This window comes from Hippocampus zosterae, chromosome 11 (assembly GCF_025434085.1).
Source record: "Hippocampus zosterae strain Florida chromosome 11, ASM2543408v3, whole genome shotgun sequence".
NCBI lineage: Eukaryota > Metazoa > Chordata > Actinopteri > Syngnathiformes > Syngnathidae > Hippocampus > Hippocampus zosterae.
The window spans coordinates 3,948,160-3,971,193 of NC_067461.1; the positions used below are offsets into that span (position 1 = coordinate 3,948,160).

General features: G+C 43.0%; 1 protein-coding gene and 2 long non-coding RNA genes across 11 annotated transcripts in view; 2 read left to right on the plus strand and 1 right to left on the minus strand.

Moving 5' to 3' along the window:
* Positions 1-865: 865 nt before the first annotated feature.
* The window catches only part of ctbp2a (C-terminal binding protein 2a), a 57,977-nt gene continuing 35,808 nt past the window's right edge, over positions 866-23,034 (minus strand). For 5 of the 7 annotated variants that reach the window (XM_052080819.1, XM_052080820.1, XM_052080815.1 and 2 more), the window contains 7 exons: positions 6,133-6,277; positions 5,584-5,790; positions 4,332-4,546; positions 3,285-3,415; positions 2,947-3,074; positions 2,564-2,681; positions 866-1,749 (listed from right to left, as the gene is read on the minus strand). In XM_052080819.1, the coding sequence (XP_051936779.1) occupies positions 1,560-1,749; positions 2,564-2,681; positions 2,947-3,074; positions 3,285-3,415; positions 4,332-4,546; positions 5,584-5,790; positions 6,133-6,277 (1,134 nt within the window). In that variant the 3' untranslated portion in view covers positions 866-1,559. Of the gene's footprint in view, positions 1,750-2,203; positions 2,306-2,563; positions 2,682-2,946; positions 3,075-3,284; positions 3,416-4,331; positions 4,547-5,583; positions 5,791-6,132; positions 6,278-23,034 lie in introns of those variants that run through there. The other 2 variants (XM_052080817.1, XM_052080816.1) reach the window with 2 other exon arrangements.
* On the plus strand, positions 17,159-19,353 carry LOC127610599 (uncharacterized). 3 transcript variants are annotated; one of them, XR_007964965.1, is made up of 4 exons: positions 17,159-17,649; positions 17,818-17,907; positions 18,868-18,960; positions 19,059-19,353. It is a non-coding gene; the product is annotated as an uncharacterized LOC127610599 (long non-coding RNA). The 3 variants fall into 3 exon arrangements; XR_007964964.1 differs by lacking the exon at positions 17,159-17,649 and having other exon boundaries at positions 17,773-17,907; positions 19,059-19,151; positions 19,257-19,331; XR_007964963.1 differs by lacking the exon at positions 17,159-17,649 and having other exon boundaries at positions 17,773-17,907.
* LOC127610604 (uncharacterized) lies at positions 19,760-22,227 on the plus strand. The gene is made up of 3 exons (XR_007964970.1): positions 19,760-20,298; positions 20,366-20,443; positions 22,199-22,227. It is a non-coding gene; the product is annotated as an uncharacterized LOC127610604 (long non-coding RNA).

Genomic DNA, 23,034 nt, shown 5'->3' on the forward strand with positions numbered 1-23,034 from the left:
TCAGACGAAAAAAATGACCATGTATAGTAAGCCGTTTTTAGACAAAAACGGCTTTTCACTGAGCCGATCCAAATGAACCGGATCACCAAAAAGAGACAAAAATCCCATCACTAGCGGCGAGTGCACTTGCGCAAGTGCGCAATTTTTTCTTCGTTGGTTTCAACTGTTTTCTTCATCGGGTGGGGGGACGATCGACCATTACAGGGAAGTGGAAATTCAAAATGCGACCTATTCCAGGAGGCGAGTCCCATTCCAATCGATTCGAGAGGCTCGATGCCCACTCCCAAGTATTAGAGCTAAGATTTACATCTTTTATATTTCTGTTTCTGAAGAGGTTACATTAACCGACAATTTTCTATCATTGACAGATCTTTTTTTTAAGAGTGGATGGGGAAAATTTGACATTTTAAGGCCCGATCTTACCTCTAAAACCTCTTAAAGGTATACTTGGCAAGTACATCCAGATTATCATAAAACCTTTAATTGTTGAGTGTTAATTTTATATATGATAATGCTATTACAATTACATTTTAATGTTTGTAAAAACATTTTTATTTGATATCACCGCTTTAATTACAATCTAATCATTGTAATTGATAAATTCCATGACAGCATTAATTACTATTTTGAATCATTACACGTGTGTCCTTGAGTAATCTTTTCCTACATTGGCACACAAAAGCATATCACTCTCAAATATTATTCACAAATCTGTCTAAATACATTTGTGAGCACCTCTCTTTTGCTGGGATAATTTGTCGCATATGAAGAAGCCCTTTTGACAGCACAAGTGTGCCTTTGGCTGCCCACAAAAAAAGTCCACTCATATTTCAACGAATGCACAAAATCAAATTCCACCAATTCGTATCATCAATCAGGACAGCATGTATTTATTTGCGGTTTCCAGCTGCACTTAATGTCATGTTATTATACTGAATGGTTGCCTTGTACAGGAACAAAAACACAAACAAGCCACCCTAAAATAAGTGTAAAAAAAAAAAAACTCGACAAGGAGCAGTCACATGATTTAAGAACATTTAACAACTGCACATCAACTGAATTTGACATTAAAAAAAAAAGGAGGAAAAGAAAAAAAAAATCCAGATTTGTGTCTATTCAGTTATGGCTTGAAGTAAATTCTCGCTTTTATTTTGTCCTACGTTTCTAGCTCACGATGACGCAAATATAATTTACTGAATGGATGACTTTGCTTTAAAATGTTTTTTTTGTCGTTTTTTTTTTTTTGGCTTATGAGGACGATTCCTGTTGAAAAAACACACGTGTAACACTTGCAAGAAACAGGACAACACTTGCAACACAACATTGAAAAAAAGAAGGAAGAAGAAAAGAAAAGAAAAAAAAAACAACAGCTGGAAAGAGGGAATGAAAGAAAGGAGCGGAGTAAATGATCATTCCGTCCTGCAAGTCCAGGAGGGCTCATGTGACAGTCTCATCTGTGCGTCCTCCGTCTGGGGTTTGTGTGTGTATGTGTGTGTGGAGGAGGGGGGCGGGGGGGTGGACACACGTAGCTCAACAGGCGGGGGGGCGTCAGTGCCTGGTCACGGCTCGCTCATGTGCTCTCTGGTGGGGTCGCCGTGTTTGGAGGGCTGGTTGGGAGAGGTGGCCTGGGATGCGTGGGTGCCCGGGGGCAGGGTGTGGGCCACGGGCACGCCGCCGGGCAGAAGCCCCTCCAGGGGCCGGGAGATCCCGCCGGAAGCCACGCCGCCGCCCACCACGCCCGGTGGGAACCTGCCAAGGCAGAAAAGGCTTAGACAAAAACATCATTTCTTTCTCCTACGACAGTGGACACCTATTCCAAAGTTATTTTCCGATATTATGTATGATAGAGATCAGGGATGGGCAATGTAAACGATGAAGGGGGGAGCCCACAATTTTTCATCAGTGCCACTTGGGATCCGCATCCAGCAGGGCCGCGCACTTGAACGTGTTTATAGTTCTCCCCACCCACAAAAGCTTTTTTTGATGAATCGAGGGTCCACTCACAGCAGGCTACGAGCTGCCCATCCACGATATGGATAATACTTTGGTCCACATCGCTATAAGTTAGGGTGGGGGGGGGGGGGGTCATATAGGGAACACACGGTTGGTTTGGAAGCTGGGGAGGGACAATGTGGTCCAGGTGAATGTAACACACATTGAGGTTTACCAGGGAAGGTTTGGGTTGTTTTTTTTTGGGGGGGGGGCGCATCACCATGAATCATTTACCTGCTTTGACATTTAGGAATATAATTTGTCCTGCATTCCCCCCGTTGCTATGGCGTGTACCATGGTTTGGTTCACTCGGCTGTGTGTGAGAGAAGCAGTTCAGTCCCGTTCAAGCCAAACATGACGTTACGCACGGCGGAACCTCCAAAGTCACTTCTTCTCTTCTCAAAATCAACATTTTTGGCTCACAAAGCAAATTGTGTCAAGTTCTTTTTTTTGTTTTTTTAAATATTTAAGAAGTGATGGTGTAGCAGGGGTGCTCCACTTTGGAGGTTCCGCTGTATTTGGGCCTGGAGCGTAAAAGCTTCCCCGTCAGCATGCGTTACAATCCTCCTACCTGTAGGCGGCGCCATTGATCTCTGGGTGAGGCTGCGGCTGCTCCATCACTCCCCAGGGCGCCGAGGTGATGAAGAATTCTTTATTAACGCAATTCCGCAGGCTGTCGGGGATGCGACCTAGATGGGAGGAAACACGCAATTGGCATGGTGTAAATTTTTAAGAGTTTTGTTCGTTTAAAAAAAACGGGGATTGTATTACAATATTATTATTGTGTTACTAGAGTTCATGTGATGATACCGACACTGATACCGATACTGAAACGATATCAGGGCAAAAGCTAAAAACATTAGCAAAAGTACGTACTGTTTTTTTTTATTTTTATTTTATTTTTAAACTGGATGGGGGGGGGGGGGGGGTCCCCTGTACTTCAGCCCGGCCTACCTGTGATGGCTCGGCGGATCTCGGTGGCGGCGGCCTCGCGCATCTCCAGCGACGCCTGCTCGCTGTACCAGGCGGTGTGCGGCGTGCAGATCAAGTTGGGGGCGTCCTTCAGGGGACCTTGAGAAAAGCTAAAGAGAGGAAAATTGGATGTGGAGAAAAAAAAATAATCTAAACCACGCGATTGACACTCGAAATGCATTACATTAATTGTAAAAATGTGACAGATGCCAGTTTCATTTGGTCTAGAAATGATTTCTTCACAACAAATAACGTTCATCTATGCCAGCGACATACAAATAATGTCCCTTTGCTAATTCAAGATTGGGAAAAGAACAGACCTAAAGGGTTCCGACTCGTGGACGTCCAAGGCGGCGCCGCGTATTCGGCCTTCTTTGAGGGCCTGCGCCAAGGCCTTCTCGTCCACCAGGCCCCCCCGCGCCGCGTTCACCAGAAAGGCGCCTTGACGCATCTGCAGGCAGACAAACGGAACTTGTCAACGCGTCAACAAACATCGAAACCAAATTTACTGAGATGTAGAACAAAAAGCGCGTGCCCTCCAAAAATTATAGGGGGGGGGGGGGGCAAGAACAATAATAATCCAACAGAATTCACATAGGTTTCGGATGCTTTGGGGGGGGGGGGGGGGGGCTGGGGGGGGGGGGGGGTTAAAAAAATAAGTTTTTGTTTTTATATAAGATTACAAAAATAGTGTTTTTTGTTAGCGTATATACAGTACGGTATGTTTGTTGGACTCTTAAAAGGCTTTTCTCATTTAAAATGGATTCAAAAAATTTGCATTTTTTTTTTCTCAACAAAAAAAATTGTTAAACAAGAACCATGAATCGTGATATTTTTTGTGTTTGTTTTTTTTGAAGCAACAACTCACAAATTTAGTTGTTAATACCAATACTATGAAGACTACCATTATGATCTTGTTTAATTAATTCAATTAAAAAATATCGAAATATTTTGTGACTTTTGAATTTGTATCCAAATTCCTTTTGAAAAAACAAACAAAACAACTCAATTTGGAATTTTGTTTTGCTTCTTTTATGTTTTCTTTAAATAAGAAACTCTTAATATTTAAGGGGACTTGCATTTTTTCTTTTTTTTTTTAAATAAGACTTTTCAAATGTTAAGTTTATTTTATGTTTTGGGGATTTTTTAAAAAAATCTCAATTTGATAGAGGATTTTATTTTTACCGAAAAATAATTTTTATCTGTCCGGGAGGCTGGCAACAAAAAGCGTGTAATGTGTCTCCAAATTTTTCTTTAACAATTTTTTTTTTAATTTGAGTTGCATCTGTGGCACAAATTACACTTTAAAAATGCCTCTTAAGAGTCGCGCAGCGATTTGATGATGCAGGCGTTGCGTCGTGTCGTGCCTGCTTGATGGTGAAGTCGTTGATGAGGTGATGGTTGTGCTCGTTGAGGTTGCAGTGCAGAGAGACGCAGTCGCTCTGGTAGAGGAGGTCCTGCAGCGTGTAGACGCGCTGCACGCCCAGCGAGCGCTCCAGCCCGTCCTGCAGGTACGGGTCGTAGAAGATCACGTTGAAGCCGAACGCCTTGGCCCGCATCGACACCGCTTGGCCCGCACGACCTGCAGGGGGCGCACGGGAACATGTGACGGAAGGCCAACGAGAAAGACGTTTGATCGTTCGCGTATCTGGACTTGCGTTTGGCTGGGAGGTTTTTGTGTTTTTGTTTTTTTTTTCATTTCGTAAAACAACATTTGAATTGAATTCAATTGAAACAAATGTATTTCTTTTGAGGAAGTGCGAGATTTTTTAGTACAGTCGCTAAAACTTTTATGCGTTCGTTTTGATCGGTTTATTTGGGGATAAAAAAAATAAATAAAGACAGGACATTTTGTAAATATTATTATTATATATTATTATTAGTTACATAATATAATAATAATAATATATAATATATTATTATATAGGGCGGCCCGGTAGTCCAGTGGTTAGCACTTCGGCTTTACAGTGCGGAGGTACCGGGTTCGATTCCAGCTCCGGCCTCCCTGTGTGGAGTTTGCATGTTCTCCCCGGGCCTGCGTGGGTTTTCTCCGGGTGCTCCGGTTTCCTCCCGCATTCCAAAAACATGCGTGGCAGGCTGATTGAACACTCTAAATTGTCCCTAGGTATGGTTGTTCGTTTCTGTGTGCCCTGCGATTGGCTGGCAACCGATTCAGGGTGTCCCCCGCCTACTGCCCGAAGACAGCTGGGATAGGCTCCAGCACCCCCCGCCACCCTAGTGAGGATCAAGCGGCTCGGAAGATGAATGAATATTATTATATATATTATTCATGACTGTACCAGTGATGCTATGTTCTGTCTACATTGGTATTAGTCGGAGTCATTGTAAACACACGGAGCTCCTCAACCTATGTCGACAAAGTTCACCGGCACCAAGATGCCACAAGAGGCTGGCATAAACAACTTTTGGCTAAATAAAGCTCCTCAACTCACTTCAACAGACTTCCTTGGCACCAAGATGCCAGAGGATGGTGGCCCGAGTCAAAAAAAATAAAAAAATAAAATTAATAAACGATAGCCAAGTGAGGTTTTTCAGTGAATAATGGAGGGGCTCGAGTATGTTTGGGTTCCCCGTTGTCGTCGTAGTAGTTCAGCTCACCGAATCCGATAAGGCCGAGCGTCTCTCCCCGGATCCTGGCCGCCCCCGAGGCCACCTCTCGGATCTGCTCCACGCTCTGGACCCGCGTGCCCTCCCGGAGAGCCTGGTAGAGCCAAGTGTTCCTCCTGTACAGGTTGAGAATGTGACAGAGCGTCGAGTCGGCCGTCTCCTCCACGGCCGCCGAGGGAATGTTGCACACGGCGATACCTGCGGAAGCAACGGGGGGGGAACTCTTTGACACCCGATTGGGTCAGGAAAGAGTCGCTTTGAGAACACAGTTCCGCACGACTGATTCCGAAGGCCGTGGGCGGATTCAATTGACACGGCAACACGGACTGAAATCTAATTGGACGAAATAATGTCATCATTTCCAGGCGCACACTAGAAGCACCGCAGTCAAGGGAAACACAGAGAAACGTCAAACTATTTCATTTCGCAAATATTTGCTTTCGATTTGAAACGTTTGTCAGGGGTTCTTCTGATCACGCCGAGTGATCGCCCGCCACCGGGTGTCCGCCCTGCCGGTTTATTTCGACGCGGGCGTCTCACCGAGCTCTCCGGCCGCCTTGATGTCGATGTTGTCGTAGCCGCTGCCGATGCGGATGATGATGCGGAGCGCCTTGAACTTCTCCAGGTCCTCTCGGGTCAGCGTGATGGTGTGATACATCATGGCCCCCACCGCCTCGCTCAGCACCTGTCGGCATCAGCGGGTGACTTTTGACCTTTCGGACACAACACTGGCCCTCCTCGCATGAGTGTGCTCAGTTTGATGACGTTTTTAAAACCGGTTTCATTTTCTACCCGCGGTCCTTCAACGCTAATATTGATGAGGGCGGGCTTATCGTGGTATCCGTCTCGTAAAGATTTAAATGCGCGGCGCAGATTCTGCCTAGCAACAAATGACAAGCAGGTGCCTCCGTGTCAAAGTAGCGCATCAGTCACTCCGGTAAGCAGCGATTCGAAACTGCCGGCTTTTATATGCGCCGGTCTTGGCACCATCGGTCACGGCGGTGGACACGTGAGAAGAAAAAAAGAAAATAAAATGCAGCATTCCGAACCTGCTCCTCCGGACGGATGTAAATTTTTACTTGCCATCATCTAAATGCAAATGTCTTGTTGTGTGTGCATTTAAATAAGGAGAAAATGCCACATCGACAGTTTGTCACATTAAAGTCGAGGTGGCGTAGCGAGCGCTTATGAAAATAACAGGCTTAAATTCACAAAACTAACCGCTAACGGAATTAACTTCGCTGCTGCGGATTAGCATCGCACCAGGGATTTCCTTATACGCATTTTTTTCCTTTTTTTTTAATATATTGGTTGCCGGAGGGGAGCCGGTCGCTCAAGCGAAGGTGAAGAAAGCTCGTCTGTCTCGTGCTTTATCTCGGTTTCAGAACCAAACAGTCGACATCATAAAAGCTCGATTACGTGTCCGGGAATTTTTTTTTTTTTTTAAGGAACATCTTTAAATGTCATTAAAAAGTGTAAAAAGGGAGTATATCACCACTATACGACAATGCAGCACATCAAAACTATGCTTGTACCAAAATATGGAGGCATAATCAAGCTGATATTGTTTATTGTAATGCAGATTAATTTATTGCTTGTGTTTGATAAAAAATAAAAATAAAAATGAGAAAAGGACTTAGAAAAAAAATGGGAAATTCCAATCAGATGATTTTTTAAAATCCATCTGACTCGTGTGTGAGTGTGTGTGTGTGTGTGTGTGTGTGTGTGTGTGTGTGTGTGTGTGTTCTTGTACTCACTACATTGTGAGGACCGGCGTGAGTTTTTAACCAACGGAGTGAGGACATTTTGACGAAGTGAGGACATTTTGGCCGGTCCTCACTTTGACACCCTCTAAATCAACTCCAAAGTGTCCAAAACGGGTACCCTGTGCTTTTCCCCAAAGGTCCCCAGAATGGGTCCATGTTGAGAATTTTTCGCCGGGAATTCACACCCTTTTTGCTCTCTACTGCAGCTTCTGTCGAAATTCAGTACTGCACCAACTTTAGACTTTTTGCTCTCTACTGCAGCTCGTGTCAAAATTTGGTACTGCAACAATTTCACACTTTTTGCTCTCTACTTCAACTAGTGTCGAAATTTGGTACTGGACCAAAATTATAAATGACAAATCCCCTTGCTGCTCTTTGAAGAGCCACCTTGAGAAATAGTTATTTAAGATAAGATATCCTTTATTCGTCCCACACTGGGGAAATTTATAGCCTCCAGCAGCAAGAATGTATGTAGAAAGAAGAAAGAGAAAAAAACAACAAACATCTTTCAATTAAATGCAATATGAACACAAAATGGATAAATCGCAGTACTATTTACAATTTTCCTTCACATAATTTAATTATTATTATTATTATGATTGTTATTTTTTATTCATCAGCCTGACAGCAGTCGGTAGGAACGAGCGTCGGTATCTCTCCTTCTTGCAGCGCGGGTGTAACAGTCTCTGGCTGAAGGAGCTACCAAGTGCTGTCAGGGCGGGCTGGAGGGGGTGGGAGGGACTGGCCATCATAGCTTTTTTTGTTTGTTTTTCAAAGACCTTTACAAGTTATGTGAATTCAATTTTTTTGTGAGGAATGTATTTTATTGAATGTGTTTGTTCTGAGTTTGTGTTGGACTCCTATTATTTCCATGTGATTTGGTTAAATGTATCCGATTAAAATTGGAAATGCAATTAATAATAACAGTACCCAAATTAAGTAAAGCCTCAGTCCTACCCAAAATCCACCATAATTTTTGCAAAACTTTAATTGTATTCAATAGAGCGCAATGAAGGGACATAGCATTTTTTTCTTGTCTACATTACATTTTACATTGTCTAGATCCAAAAGTACTGTACTTAAACAAGTAGAAAAATGTATTACATTACAAAAGAGAGGTTCGAGGCTCGTTAAAGCCACTTTTCATCAGTTGTTTTTGTTGAGGCACAAATAAACGTTGCATTTAGCATAATTTTAAACTGTCTGACCATTACAATTGGACAAAGAAAATAGCACTTTAAAACGATCTGACATTTGTATCTCTTCAATGTGTACACATACAGTGAACAACTGTGACATCAGCTCAATGAAATGTAGAGTGAAACTGAAATGAACAGATTTAAACACTAACCTCGTGTACATAAATACAACACAAATCATCTGGTACTAAACAAAGACATAAATGCAGCTCGAAGTGTGACAAACAACGATAAACAAGGCGTTTTCGCGATTCTTTCGCATGCTAATTAGCTCGCTAGCACCGACCTAGCATCGTCGCTATGTTGTTAGCATTCATTTAGCATCATCGCTATTTCGTTAGCAGTACTCTGAGCTAGCGAGTTTCAATGACAACAATTGAAGAAAAACGATCTCCGAAACACATTTCTAAATAATTCTAAGCACAAGCAGACTTACAGCCATAGCTTTCGAAGGTGAAACGAAAGGAATATAACTCAGGAGGACCAGTTGCATCGACCACAATCGGGCTTTCTGGAACGATTAGTCTGATGAAACACGGCGTCTGCTACCCACAATGCACCGCGATAACTAAATGAATATTCTAAACACGATTACTATTAATGAAATGGCCCGAAACTTTTACTGTAGGCAGAACACTTACATACAGGAGTTTATGAATAAAATGTGTGCGAGAATTGAAATCTGTTGAGAGACGGCATCGTGTTTGCACATGGTGGCCAACTCCTGCTGAGTGCATCAAGCCGAATTAATCAAATATCTTCAAAAATAACTTATCATGGGGATTGACAATAGGATGGCACATATTTTTATTTTATTGGATGGATTCTGGAGTTGGTGTGAATTCACAAATACTGCGAGAATTCAGCTTGCAGGCATGGTTTTCCTTAGAAGAGGCTGTGAATCAGTCGCCAAATGTCTGCATGACAAATGTTCCCTCTAAATTGTGCTCGTGAGCAATTTCGCGTAGCTCTCGTGCTCCCAGCCGCACACGGTGATGCTGGCGCGCACAATGCGCAGCTGCAGGCAACATTGAAGGGGTGTTCACACAGCACACATTTGCTCCGGCCCTGCACCGATGTATTTTGTTGCGATATATTTTGCACCGCAGCAAAATGTGTGGAGCGTTCACACGAACAAAGCCGCTGAGCATGTCAGCACCGGCACAGCGTCGTGCAGCCCCACTTGCGTTCACACGGCAGTTTCTGCAGCGGAGCAAAACGACAGAAAACAAATGAGCTGTCGTGTTGTTGTTTTTTTTAAACGTATACACAACTCAAGGACTACTGGACAGGCACGTCCTTCTCCTTCTCGGTCTCCGTGCCTTCTGCTCGAGAGTGACCGCCCCCGAAAAACGCAAATCAACGATGACTTCAATGACACTCAGAAAAGCAAACACGTAATGCGCCAAACAGAAAATCAGAGAGGAAATCACAAAATAAATTATATGGGGGTGGGGGGTTGTGAGCACACAATAAAGGAACAAACTACACAAACAACTCCGAGACAGTCCAGTCTCCTACAAAAGGAAAGATGTTACCAGCTAAATCTTGTGTCGTTATTAAACAAACACATGCAGTCCGACAGAGCGTGAAAGCAACGCATTCTCGCCGTACGTAAACTCTTCACAAGCATTTGCTCTGGAGCAAATTTAACCCAGTTGCGTTCACACGTGCAAATTTACATTGGTGCTGCTGCGCAAACGAGCTTTTGCTCCGGAGCAAATTTTTAAACCACCTCCCTGTGGTGGATCAAATTTGGTCCGGTGTAAGCTGTTTTCCGGGGCTACGCCGGAGCTAATTTGCACGCGTGAACGCTCTACTGGGGCAGCCCCGGTGTAGCACCGGACCAAATTTTGCCGTGTGAACACCCCTTGAGACCGCTTAATTCACGAAAACCATATGTGGACATAGTTTACGAGCCCCTTAAATGAGCCTCTTTGTTTGTTTAAACCTCTTTCACACTTTTCGGTGGACAGGAGACTAGAAATGTTTGTGTTTAACTAAATGACATGCTTTCCATGATTAATGAGTAGGCAGTGTGGGACCATATTGCTACAGGTTGTATTGAGACTTGATTATTCTTGAAAAGACCCATGCTAAAATAAAAGTAACGAATGAGGGCTGGTATATATGTTACAACTCTCTATTCAGTGGTTTGATTTTTGCTTGTTTTGTAACATATCTGCTTCATGTAACTTGTGATCTCAGGTTTTAGACAGGTGTAACGCTTGTTTGATTTTGCTCACCGTGGTCCAAGTAATACTCAGGCAGTTTGTGTGAATGCTATTACAAATGGAAAATTAGAAGAAATATTGCTCATGACCTTGCTGCATGTCCACACGAATGACTCAAACTTAAATACTGTGGAATATTGCATGTTTCAAGTATGCCGACTCTAATCAGAATTTGAAAATGCTAGCTTAAAGCTCTTCTCATGGTCTCACCACCCATGGGAGGGGTCAAAGGGGTCGGGTGCAATGCGAGCTGGGCGGCAGCCAAAGGCGGGGACCCTGGCGGTCCGATCCTCGGCTGCAGAAGCTAGCTCTTGGGACATGGAATGTCACCTCTCTGGCAGGGAAGGAGCCCGAACTGGTGTGTGAGGCAGAGAAGTTCCGACTGGATATAGTCGGACTTGCCTCCACACACAGACTAGGTTCTGGACAGCTGAGCAACGCTGTCTTGGGTGGTGATCGAGGGGAGGTCAAGTTCGAGATAGTGAGTGATTGGAAAGAAAAGCCACCAGCTGTTATAGGTCGCAAAGAGCCCTCATTTTGTGACTACTCTTGTTATAATGTATTTTGTTCATATACCTGTACTGTATACTGCCGTTTTTGTGTTATTTGTTTTGTTGGGGCATATATTTTTACATTTGACTGCATGTGTTCTTACACATGTATTTTGTTAACATACTTGCATGTTCATAAAGGACGTGTACCATAGTCATGTCCCACATAAGGAAATTCTGTTATCAAGACTGATTGAGCAACGCAACCATGATTTCTACTAAAGAATACTTACTGTTGTTACTTACTGGATGCAAATCATAATGATCCAGTTGAAGTGTCCAAATCAGAATGAAACAAATTGGATATGCTGGGAACACTTCTGCAATACAGTACCTAACTCATTTTTTTCTTGCAAAGCGTTGTGGCTGGCTTCTGCGCAGCTCTGCTAATTGAAATGTAAACAAACTCAGTCTGGGGGGAGGGGTGCTGCAAAAACTTCGTTTTGGAGCAGGTAACAGCCGCTCCTCTTCATGGCCAATGACCTAGTCAATTATCAAAATTGCCACAGCCTTTTTGAACTTTGAGGTCTGCTGTGAAGGCGAGCATGATAAATTTTGAGCAACATCTACATACAGTATTTGAGTAACTAGGCTCACCAATGTCACATACTCCGCGCACACACAGTATATTTAAACTGACTTACAATTTTACAATTGTTTTTAAAGCAACATAATTCCAAACTCTAATATGGAATTTAGATGAAACAATTATTTACTTATTGAATGCAAGTCATATTTTCCAGTTTCAATGTCCAAAGCTGAATGAAATAAATTGGATATGCTGGGGACACTTCTGCAATACAGTACCTAACTCATTTTTTTCTTGCAAAGCGTTGTGGCTGGCTTCTGCGCAGCTCTGCTAATTGAAATGTAAACAAACTCATGTCTGGGGGGAGGGGTGCTGCAAAAACTTCGTTTTGGAGCAGGTAACAGCCGCTCCTCTTCATGGCCAATGACTAAGTCAATTATCAAAATTGCCACAGCCTTTTTGAACTTTGAGGTCTGCTGTGAAGGCGAGCATGATAAATTTTAAGCAACATCTACATACAGTATTTGAGTAACGAGGATCACCAATGTCACATACTCCTAAAATAATTACAGCAAATCAAATTATATATATGTTCACAAACACAACCGCACACACAGTATATTTAAACTGACTTAAAAATTTACAATTGTTTTTAAAGCAACATAATTCCAAACTCTAATATGGAATTTAATCGTTTCTTGGTTTCTTGGAATTGGAATTCTTTACTTATTGAATGCAAGTCATATTTTCCAGTTTCAATGTCCAAAGCAGAATAAAATGAATTGGATTTTCTGGGGCCCTCCGTGAGTCGTCACCTTACCGTGGTGGAGGGGTTTGTGTGTCCCAATGATCCTAGAAGCTAAGTTGTCTGGGGCTTTATGCCCCTGGCAGGGTCACCCATGGCAAACAGGTTCTAGGTGAGGGGCCAGACAAAGCACGGCTCAAAGACCCCAATGATGAATACAATAAATGGATCTAGGTTTCCCTTGCCCGGACGCGGGTCACCGGGGCCCCCCTCTGGAGCCAAGCCTGGAGGTGGGGCTCGTTGGCAGGCGCCTGGTGGCCGGGCCTACACCCATGGGGCCCGGCCGGGCACAGCCCGAAGAGGCAATGTGGGTCCCCCTTCCCATGGGCTCACCACCCATGAGAGGGGCCAAAGGGGTCGAGTGCAATGTGAGCTGGGCGGCAGCCAAAGGCGGGGACCCTGGCGGTCCGATCCTCGGCTGCAGAAGCTAGCTCTTGGGACATGGAATGTCACCTCTCTGGCAGGGAAGGAGCCCGAGCTGGTGTGTGAGGCAGAGAATTTCCGACTGGATATAGTCGGACTTGCCTCCACACACAGCCTGGGTTCTGGTACCAGTTCTCTCGAGAGGGGTTGGACTCTCTTTCACTCTGGAGTTGCTCACGGTGAGAGGCGGACATTGAGTCCGAGTGGACCATGTTCCGTGCCTCTATTGTTGAGGCGGCCAATCTGAGTTGTGGCCGTAAGGTGGTTGGTGCCTGTCGTGGCGGCAATCCCCGTACTCGCTGGTGGACACCAGCAGTAAGGGATGCCGTCAAGCTGAAGAAGGAGTCCTATCGAGCCTTTATGGCCTGTGGGACCCCAGAGGCAGCTGACGGGTATCGACTGGCCAAGCGGAACGCAGCTTCGGTGGTCGCCGAGGCAAAAACCAGAGCATGGGAAGAGTTCGGTGAGGCCATGGAAGCCGACTTCCGAACGGCTTCGAGGAAATTCTGGTCCACCATCCGACGTCTCAGGAGGGGGAAGCAGTGCACCACTAACACTGTGTACAGTGGGGATGGGGCGCTGTTGACTCACTGTTGTGAACCAGTGGGCAGAATACTTCGAAGACCTCCTCAACTCCACCAACACGCCTTCCTTGGAGGAAGCAGAGCCTGGGGACTCTGAGGTGGGCTCTCCTATCTCTGTGGTTGAAGTCACCGATGTGGTTAAAAAGCTCCTCAGTGGCAAGGCCCGGAGTTCCTCAAGGCTCTGGATGTTGTGGGGCTGTCCTGGTTGACACGCCTCTGCAACATCGCGTGGTCAACAGGGAGAGTGCCTCTGGATTGGCAGACCGGGGTGGTAGTCCCTCTTTTTAAAAAGGGGGACCGGAGGGTGTGTTCCAACTACAGAGGGATCACACTCCTCAGCCTCCCTGGCAAGGTCTATTCAGGGGTGCTGGAGAGGAGGGTCCGTCAGGAAGTCGAGCCTCAGATTGAGGAGGAGCAGTGTGGTTTTCGTCCCGGCCGTGGAACAGTGGACCAGCTCTACACCCTTAGCAGGGTTCTCGAGGGTATGTGGGAATTCGCCCAACCAGTCTACATGTGTTTTGTGGACTTGGAGAAGGCGTTTGACCGTGTCCCTCGGGGAGTTCTGTGGGGGGTGCTTCGTGGGTATGGAGTACCGAACCCTCTGTCTCGGAGTTGTTTGTTCACAACCCCCCGCCCCCCATAGAATTTATTTTGTGATTTCCTCTCTTGATTTTCAGTTTGGCGCATTAGTGTTTGCTTTTCTGAGTGTCATTGAAGTCATCGTTCATTTACGTTTTCTTGGGTGGTCACTCTCGAGCAGAAGGCATGGAAACCGAGAAGGAGAAGGACGTGCCGGTCCAGTAGTCGCTTGAGTTGTGTATATACAGTACGTTTTAAAAAGAACCAACACGACAGCTCGTTTGTTTTCTGTCGTTTTGCTCCGCTGCAGAAACTGCCGTGTGAAGCGGCTTTTTACGTGTGAACGCTCCACACAATTTGCTGCGGTGCAAAATATATCGCAACAAAATATATCGGTGCAGCGCCGGCGCAAATGTGTGCCGTGTGACCGGCACTTTAGTCAATCAGTTCCTACAACAGCAAATCGCAACCGGCCCCTTGCTAGGTTCTGATAACCTTCAATCTTGGCTCCGGCCTCCCTGTATGGAGTTTGCATGTTCTCCCCGGGCCTGTGTGGGTTTTCTCCAGGTACTCCGGTTTCCTCCCACATTCCAAAAACATGCATGAAAGAATAATGGAACACTCTAAATTGTCCCTAGGTGTGAGTGTCAGTATGGATGGTTGTTCATCCATGCGTGTCCTTTTAGAACAGCTTTTCACATGGCTACACTGTAAAAATGAACTTTTGGTTTGAAAAAAAAAGATGTCTACATTAGAGATTGTGCAGGACAGCTGCGTCTTTGTCAGTGGCTAAGTACCCACTCGTTGATGAGTACCTAAGAATGCAATGGACAGTAATTAGGGTGTGACACATATTTGGTTTCTGTGGGGGGGGGGGGGGGGGGGGGACAAAGTGGAGACAAAGTGAAGTTGTAGTCTTGGAAGTAGGAAAAATGGACAAACATAAATATGGAACAGCTTTGACAATATCCCAAACTGTAATAACCGAAGCAGAGCATTGCATACACAGTGTAGGCGTTTTATTTGTTTTAATTTCTTTGATTGATAAATTAATAACTAAAGTGTTTTGAAATGTTGTTACAATACTTTATGTAGTTTAGGAATTTGTGTGAATTTCTGATTATGTTATATGAAACGTTAAAGTGAGAAGACCATGAAAGGGTTAATCATGTTTAAGTAGAGTTTTCGCTCCGAAGTTGCTGCTCTGCCCATCCCCCCGCTCTCCCCCTCGCATCAATTAAGAAGCGGTTGGCTTCAAAGGCTGGAGGAGCGTTGTTTTCACACGATACTTTTCGTCGCACTCAAGCCATTTATATTTCTATACCGGGACAACCAACACCATTTGGCTTTTTGACAACATGGAGAAAACACGGAGAAGACTGTTGTTACAATACTTTATGTAGTTTAAGAATTTGTGTGAATTTCTGATTATGTTATATGAAACGTTAAAGTGAGAAGACCATGAAAGGGTTAATCATGTTTAAGTAGAGTTTACGCTCTGAAGTTGCTGCTCTGCCCATCCCCCCGCTCTCCCCCCTCGCATCAATTAAGAAGCGGCTGGCTTCAAAGGCTGGAGGAGCGTTGTCGTCACGCGATACTTTTCGGCGCACTCAAGCCATTTATATTTCTATACCGGGACAACCAACACCATTTGGCTTTTTGACGACATGGAGAAAACACGGAGAAGACTCGCCCCTAACCGGGAGCACCACCGTCAGAATGAGAATGCTCAGGTAGGTAATCACCCTTTCTTTGTCGAGAGACGGGTACCCGCGAATACGAGTGTCGTCGTAACAATCTGCGTACTGAGCACCGAAGGGCTTGTTACTCGCGGCGTACTGTAAACTCTAGGCCGATTTTAATTTAAAGCTGCTTTATGTAGTTTTTTTTCTACACGAACAAACAATGGCAAACTACGAACACAGCAATTTAGGAACAACGCACATGGCTTGCGCTCAGGCGGTTACGGCAAGGCCGCGTCGCGTTGAATTTATGTGGTTTATATTTCGGCAAAAATGAGACAGAAATTGTTAGTTTCTGTACTCGTACCGAATTGAAATAAGTAGACAAATGAACCAGTGCTCTGGCTCGCTGTATTATATTAAACTAGACATGTTTAGTCTAGCCAGAAACCATTTTTTCTCGAGAAAAATTTATTTTTTAAATTAAATACCGAATGAATGAGGCGGATTGCAGGCCAACGCGAGCTGCTTTACTGTGTTTTTAAATGCCAGTTGCTTAATTTCACAGAGCATCCGAAGCGTGTATCCAACATGAGTTTTATCATCACAGGTTCAAATACTACTCTGTACCATTTTATTTATTACTATCATATTTTGAGTTAATTTACATAATCATATTCATTTTACTCTTTTTTTCTGCCTGTCAACTAAAATGTCCATAGATTTTTGCCCAGTTTTTAATTTAATAAATTATTTGTCTCTTTTCCATGAGACTAGAAAATGCATGCTGATTAAGTCATACTTTGTTTTATTAATGGCGGTTTTAGTTCCATCTGTTCTACTTTCCATCCTGTGAAAATGTGTGACGACAAAACATTGTCGTATTTTCATGAATGCAAGTTGGAAGACAAGTGTTGAAAACATTGGCAAAGACAGATAAACTTTGTACAGAATTGCCGAGATCTAGCATAAAACTCTTTTTCACCATCTCAGTTGTCTACAAAATTAACAATTTTCCCTGTTTTTCCCTCTTCTGCCCTGATGTGTAGGCTCAAATGCGTAAAGCCCAACCATCAGGGCAACATACACCTCTTCTCAAAGAGAGGCCTGGTGCTGAGACTCATTCCGGAGCCTTCTCCACAAGGTCAACACCATCATCATCATCAGAGGAGTCTGTGTCATCCGCCCAAAGTGGAGGTGACCACAAACCAGCATTCAGTGAAGGGGGGGGGGGGGGGGGGTCCCGGTCGTCCAACAGCAGTGGATCAGAAAAGGACCACATTGATTTGCATGAAGCTAAGGCCCTCAAGGCAAAATGTAAATCAAAACAAAAAGGTATGAAATCGAAAGGAACAGAGAAGTTAAATGATGGCCAAAAAAGGAACTACCACCAATCTTCGTGGATGTGACACGTGCCTCAGAAAATACGCACAAGAGAGCAAGGCCAAAAACCCAGAACTGTTGAGGTCAACAAAATTAAGGAAGCATGTTGCTACCTTATGTCAGCTTCTCGACCTGAATAATCAGGAACTCGAGCAAGTTGCTCGTTTTATGGGACACGACATTAGAGTCCATTGTGAGTTTTATCGGCAGACCGATAAAACTTTCCAAGTGGCCAAGATTGCCAAACTACTGTTTGCGATGGAACCTGGGACAGAGTCGCTGAAGGGAACGAGTCTGCAAACCCTGGACTCTGTTATCACTGGTATGTAAATTAATATATTTTTAAAGTCATCCCCTTCCATTTATTCTTTTCTCCCTCTGTCTTTGTTTCCACGACAGTGTGCATGTCTTTATTGGCATATTTTATTTTACCTTCATATTTTAGTGTAAAATTATGTTTTCTGATTTCTGACTGTGAATATTTCAAAAGGAAGAGCACATGCAGCCACCTCAACCAAAGGTCTGAAAAGTGGCAAAAAGAGAAGACCAGATCCAGGGAGACGACAGGAAGCTCAAGATGGTATGTAATAAAAATAACATTAGTAGTCATAGCAGGAAGAGGGATGCCAATATATGCTCTAGAGTTCATGCTTGAAATTAATATAGAAACCTTGAATCATTTCAAATTAATCACATTCAAACATTAGACCTAGTGTTGACCAAATGACCTACTTCTAAGTTACAACAATTTTTAGTTAGACACCAATTGATCCCAGTTGCCTCTGCCTCTGGCACCTTTAACCAGAACCTTTTTTTCAATGATAACAATAAGCAGACAAAAGCACACACATATGTATGTCGAGTTATTTGGGGGAATGTTGCAGCAACTTGACAGGCAGCTCCCTCTCACTATCCTCACACGTGTGCTGTTCTGACACACATCTGTCTTGTGGATTAAAAGTAACGAACAATGATCAAAGACAGAACTTTTAATCAAAAAGGGAGTTAGTGATAACATGCGATCGATACCGTTCTAATACCGTTAAACTACAACTGATTAAAGCTGGTTAGCATGTCGACCTCACAGTGCAAAGGTGCAGGGTTCAATTCCGGTCCCAGTCTTCCTATGTGGCGTTTGCTTATTTTTCCCACCACATACCTGCGTGGGCTTACTCCAAGTACTTCGGTTTCCTCCCACATTCCCATAACATGCATGGCCGATTGAACACTCTAAATTGTCCCCAGGTGTGAGTTTGAGATGGTTGTCTCTGTGTGCCCTGCAATTGGCTGGCAACTTGTTCAGGGTGTCCCCCGCTGACCTCCCAAAGACAGCTGGGATAGGCTCCAGCATGCCCTGCGACTCTTGTGAAGATAAAGCGGATTGGAAAATGGATGGATATTTAGTAATTCCTTTACCTTGACAGCTCTCATTTTCTCTGTGTCCAGACCATTTGCATAAATGAGAAAACCCTTTCATTCTCGGAGCAAGAGTGAATGTCTTCCATCCATATTTACATGGTGTAAATGTCATCTTTCACAGAATGAGAAGTGCCACATTCAGCTGTAGCAACGAGATCTGATGATGAAGATGATGGAGGCGGTAACAGTACCAACTTGGACACTGAAAACACAGGTAATGCTTTCAGTTTGACTTGGACCATCTGTCACTGCACCATTGCTATGTTTCTGAGATGTAAGGAATTTCATTTGAGTACATCATCTTGCTACAAGGCACCTACAAAAGGCCACCGAAGATGCAGTCAATTAAAGAAAGAAATTATGCTGATGACGACATGAGTGATGTTTCTGGCAGTGAATATGGCGGTAATGTTTTTTTGTCCGACTTGAATCCTCTTTTGCTGTATTATTGGCATATTTCTGAGATGCATGTGGAAAGAACTTTGATTCTATCAAAACATTATTTTATAGATGGAGGGGTGTGCCATAAGACAGTTAAGAAGACTGTCAAGAAAAAAAAGACAATGTTGGGAAGACATGGATTGGGTGAGTCTCTAACATTAGCACTAGTGACATGTTACAGACCTGGCATTAGTAAGATTTTTTTTCTTACTCTAAGTCAGGGGTGTCAAACTCATTTCACTCTGTCAAACTCAGGCCACATTGGCCTCGGTAGATGTTAAGTGGGCCGAGCCATTAAAATTATACCGTACTCTGCTATAAAGAAGCACAAGAACATTCGGAAATGTAGAAATTTAATGAACATATCTTTTTACAAAACATTTCATGAAGCACCTTAGATTTCCTTAGACAAATGTGCGATTGACTTTTATCATTCACATATATGCATCGCAACTGATTGTACAAGGGCACTAAACAAGTAATTGGTGTTGAAAAATACAGTGATGCACTTTTAGATTAAAGGAGTTTTGTGAAGAAAGGAATTTTTAAGCCTTGTGCATATAAATTATAAATTTAATCCCTGCCTATACCTTACAAACTAAAGAGAGTGCCATTAAATGTGTAAAGGACAATGAATTCAAATGTCCTTGATAGCATCTGCTGTTTTGGGTCCGTCCGTCTCAGTGACAGACTTAGACTGCTGTTGTCTTCTTCTCAAAACAATGTGTCTTTCTACTCTGATCAAAACGGTGTGTCCCCTAGCGGATACTCCATGAATTGCATGTTATTCAAAATTTTCGTTCCATGTCTTTTCTGCATTTTTTTCACTTTTAAATGATCCTGCGGGCCTGATCAAACCTGCTTGCCCGCCGGCCGTATGTTTGACATCCCCGCTCCAAGTCCTGATTGTTTTTTGTACATTCCAATATATCAGGAATTACAAATGTGTATCATCAAAGCATATTCACCCAAAGTATATTATTATTATTATTTACAGTCAATGACGCATCTTTCACACATGGCCAAGAACAACCATCAACATCAGGGAGGGCCACCAAACGAAAGAGGATTGCAACACTTACACATGACGACGATGATGTTGAAGACAGCGGTGAGTCAGTGCATCGTCAACACAACTCAGTTTCATTACCATTATACTAACATGCCAACTTTCTTAGATGAAGAGGACAAAAAGACTGGACACAGATCTCTTGGGAAGAAGAAGACAGCAGTTCGAAAAGAACATAGTGAAGTTGGTAAGATGAATTTCTGTTGGATAGATCCGTATAACAATTTAAGAAACTCAAACAGCACAAGTCACTGTGACTTGCAGATGGAAAGACGAGTCGTTGAAGTGGTCTACTCAGTTGTAAAATTGTCTTCAATTTCTATTGTATAGCAATTTCTCTTACAGGGTTATGATATAATTTGGTTACAGTAACACACTGATTGTAATTGAATCCAATTAAAAAAAAATCTGACCAAAGAGAGATGCAGTCGAACCTCTCGACAACGAAATCATGTTTGCAGCCAGAAATATTCACATTCACACCATCACTGAGCAGGAACTGATCCCACACAAGTCATGCGAGTATACCACTACACCACAGGTGTCAAAGTCAAGGCCCAGGGGCCGGATTTGGCCTGCCACATCATTTTATGTGGCCTGCAAAAGCAAATAAAGCATGTCGAATTCCATGAGGCTTGCTAAAGTCTGAACCAAAATCTCAAAATGTCATATGAAGTCCACAAGAACAATCATTATTTTTTACTTCTGATTTTAAAAGTAGTTATCCATCAATATGTTATGAGTGGTGTATGTAATGTGGAGGTGATTAAATATGTATATGGTCTCCCAAAATTCATAATGGCCCTCCAAGGGAAACCATAACTACAATGTGGCCCATGCCAAAAATGAGTTGGTCACTCCTGCAATACACCATCAGCAACCAGAAGTTACATATTTGGTATCTGACATTTGAATGGATTGTAAAATAATGCATTTCACTGCAAACAAGGAAAACTGGTAATGCATACCGTATTAGATAATATTCACCACATATGTTGCTCTGAAATCGGCACAGTGGTTCAGGCTTTGATTGTAGCTTCGAAACATGAATGTCAACAGTGCCGCTGGATTATCATTTATCGCGGCCTCGGTGTGTCATGGATTTTTTCAAACATATTCATTAAAAAAAAAGTGAAAATGCTGCAAAAGGTCCTCAAGAGGCAGTGAAAATAATCAAAACAACAGCGAGTCACATAGACCAACATACAGGACTGTGTTTACTGTATTTCGTTATTTATACACTAACCTAACTTATACATGTTTAAATATATTAGTATATAGCATTAAGTGCTGTTAATTACTACAAACATGCATGTATACCAGTACATTTGGCCTTATAAATATTTATACTCATACAGATGTTCATATACCTATATGGAGGGTGGGGGGGTTTTGCTACTTAGCGGATTTTCGTTTATCGCGGGTGGTTTCGGTCCCCATTAACAACGATAAACGAGGGATCACTGTACTTGAAAAGACTGTTTTTTCTGTATGTTCTTCACAATAGAAGGCTTCAGAAATAGAAAACAAAAGTTTGGGGCATGCTGGAGCCTATCCTAGCTGTCATTGGGCTGTAGTCAGAGTACACCCTTTAGTGGTTGCCACCCAATTGGGGGGCCCACATAGATAAACAAGACATTAAAGGCGGAGACTTGGCAAAAAACCCCACATTAATTTTAAGGATATTGAAAAATATTAAATAATGTAAAGAGCATAACACTCATGAATCATGCCTTGAGGGAAATTGCTGCTGAGGTGTTTTTAAGTCAACAAAGTTGCTTTAAACTAGATGCCTAAAACATGTTTTGAATCAATGCATTTTTGATAGTTTTTATTCTGGTCCTGTTATCAGTAAAGGCAGCGTTCAGATTTTAATACAACTTCAAGAATGTCTGTTTATATTCAACTAAACCACTAATAACCCTCTTTTTTTTCCCTCCAGAATTGGAAACTAAAAAAAGGAAGAGACCCAGACTCCAAAGGAAAGGGCAGCAATTGATCGACACCTTTCAAAATGTGTAGCATTAAAGAAAGTTCCAAGGAAAGATGACTGCGTTAAGTGTCGTAGTCAAGCATCGCCAGACCTTGAAGACCGCACATGGAGAGATATTCCACAATGAAATTATTAAAAGATATGTAATTGGGAAAAAAGCTTGAAGATGAAAGATAGAGAGAGGGAGAGACATAGGGGGGAGATAGATGAAGGGAGAGAGGGAATGGGATGAGAGAGAGGGGAGAAAAGGAATAGAGTTTGAAAGCACAGTTATTTGGTAGGGTATATGTGGGTTCATGTGTCAGGTTGTGGCGCAGCAAGTTTTTTTAGTGTGCGTTTTGAAGGTTGAAGTTTTTCAGGTGTTCTTGTAAGTTTTGAATAAGAGTACTTTTGTTTGTCAAAAATAAATCATAAAGTCAAGTTTTATTGTCAAATATGCTCTCTGTGTAATGTACAGCACAGATTAAAATACTTTCCTCTCTCAGCCACAGTGCAAACATGTGGCGTATTGAACACACAAATATCAGAACTAAATAAAACGAAATAAATGACAGTACCCTGTTAATGGTGATAAACTGTTTAAAAATATCTGATTATAAATTCACATCATTAAATGTTTAGTAAGGTGAACGGCACCTAATCTACTTCAAAATCATTAAGAACGCATGGCCAGTGCCCGGTCCTCACTTATCTAGTTAAAAACTTTTTCTTAACCTTTGGTGTTTTATTTAATCTAAAGGAATGTATTGCCTAAGGGCGCCCTCCTGTGTCTAGAAATGTGTCTT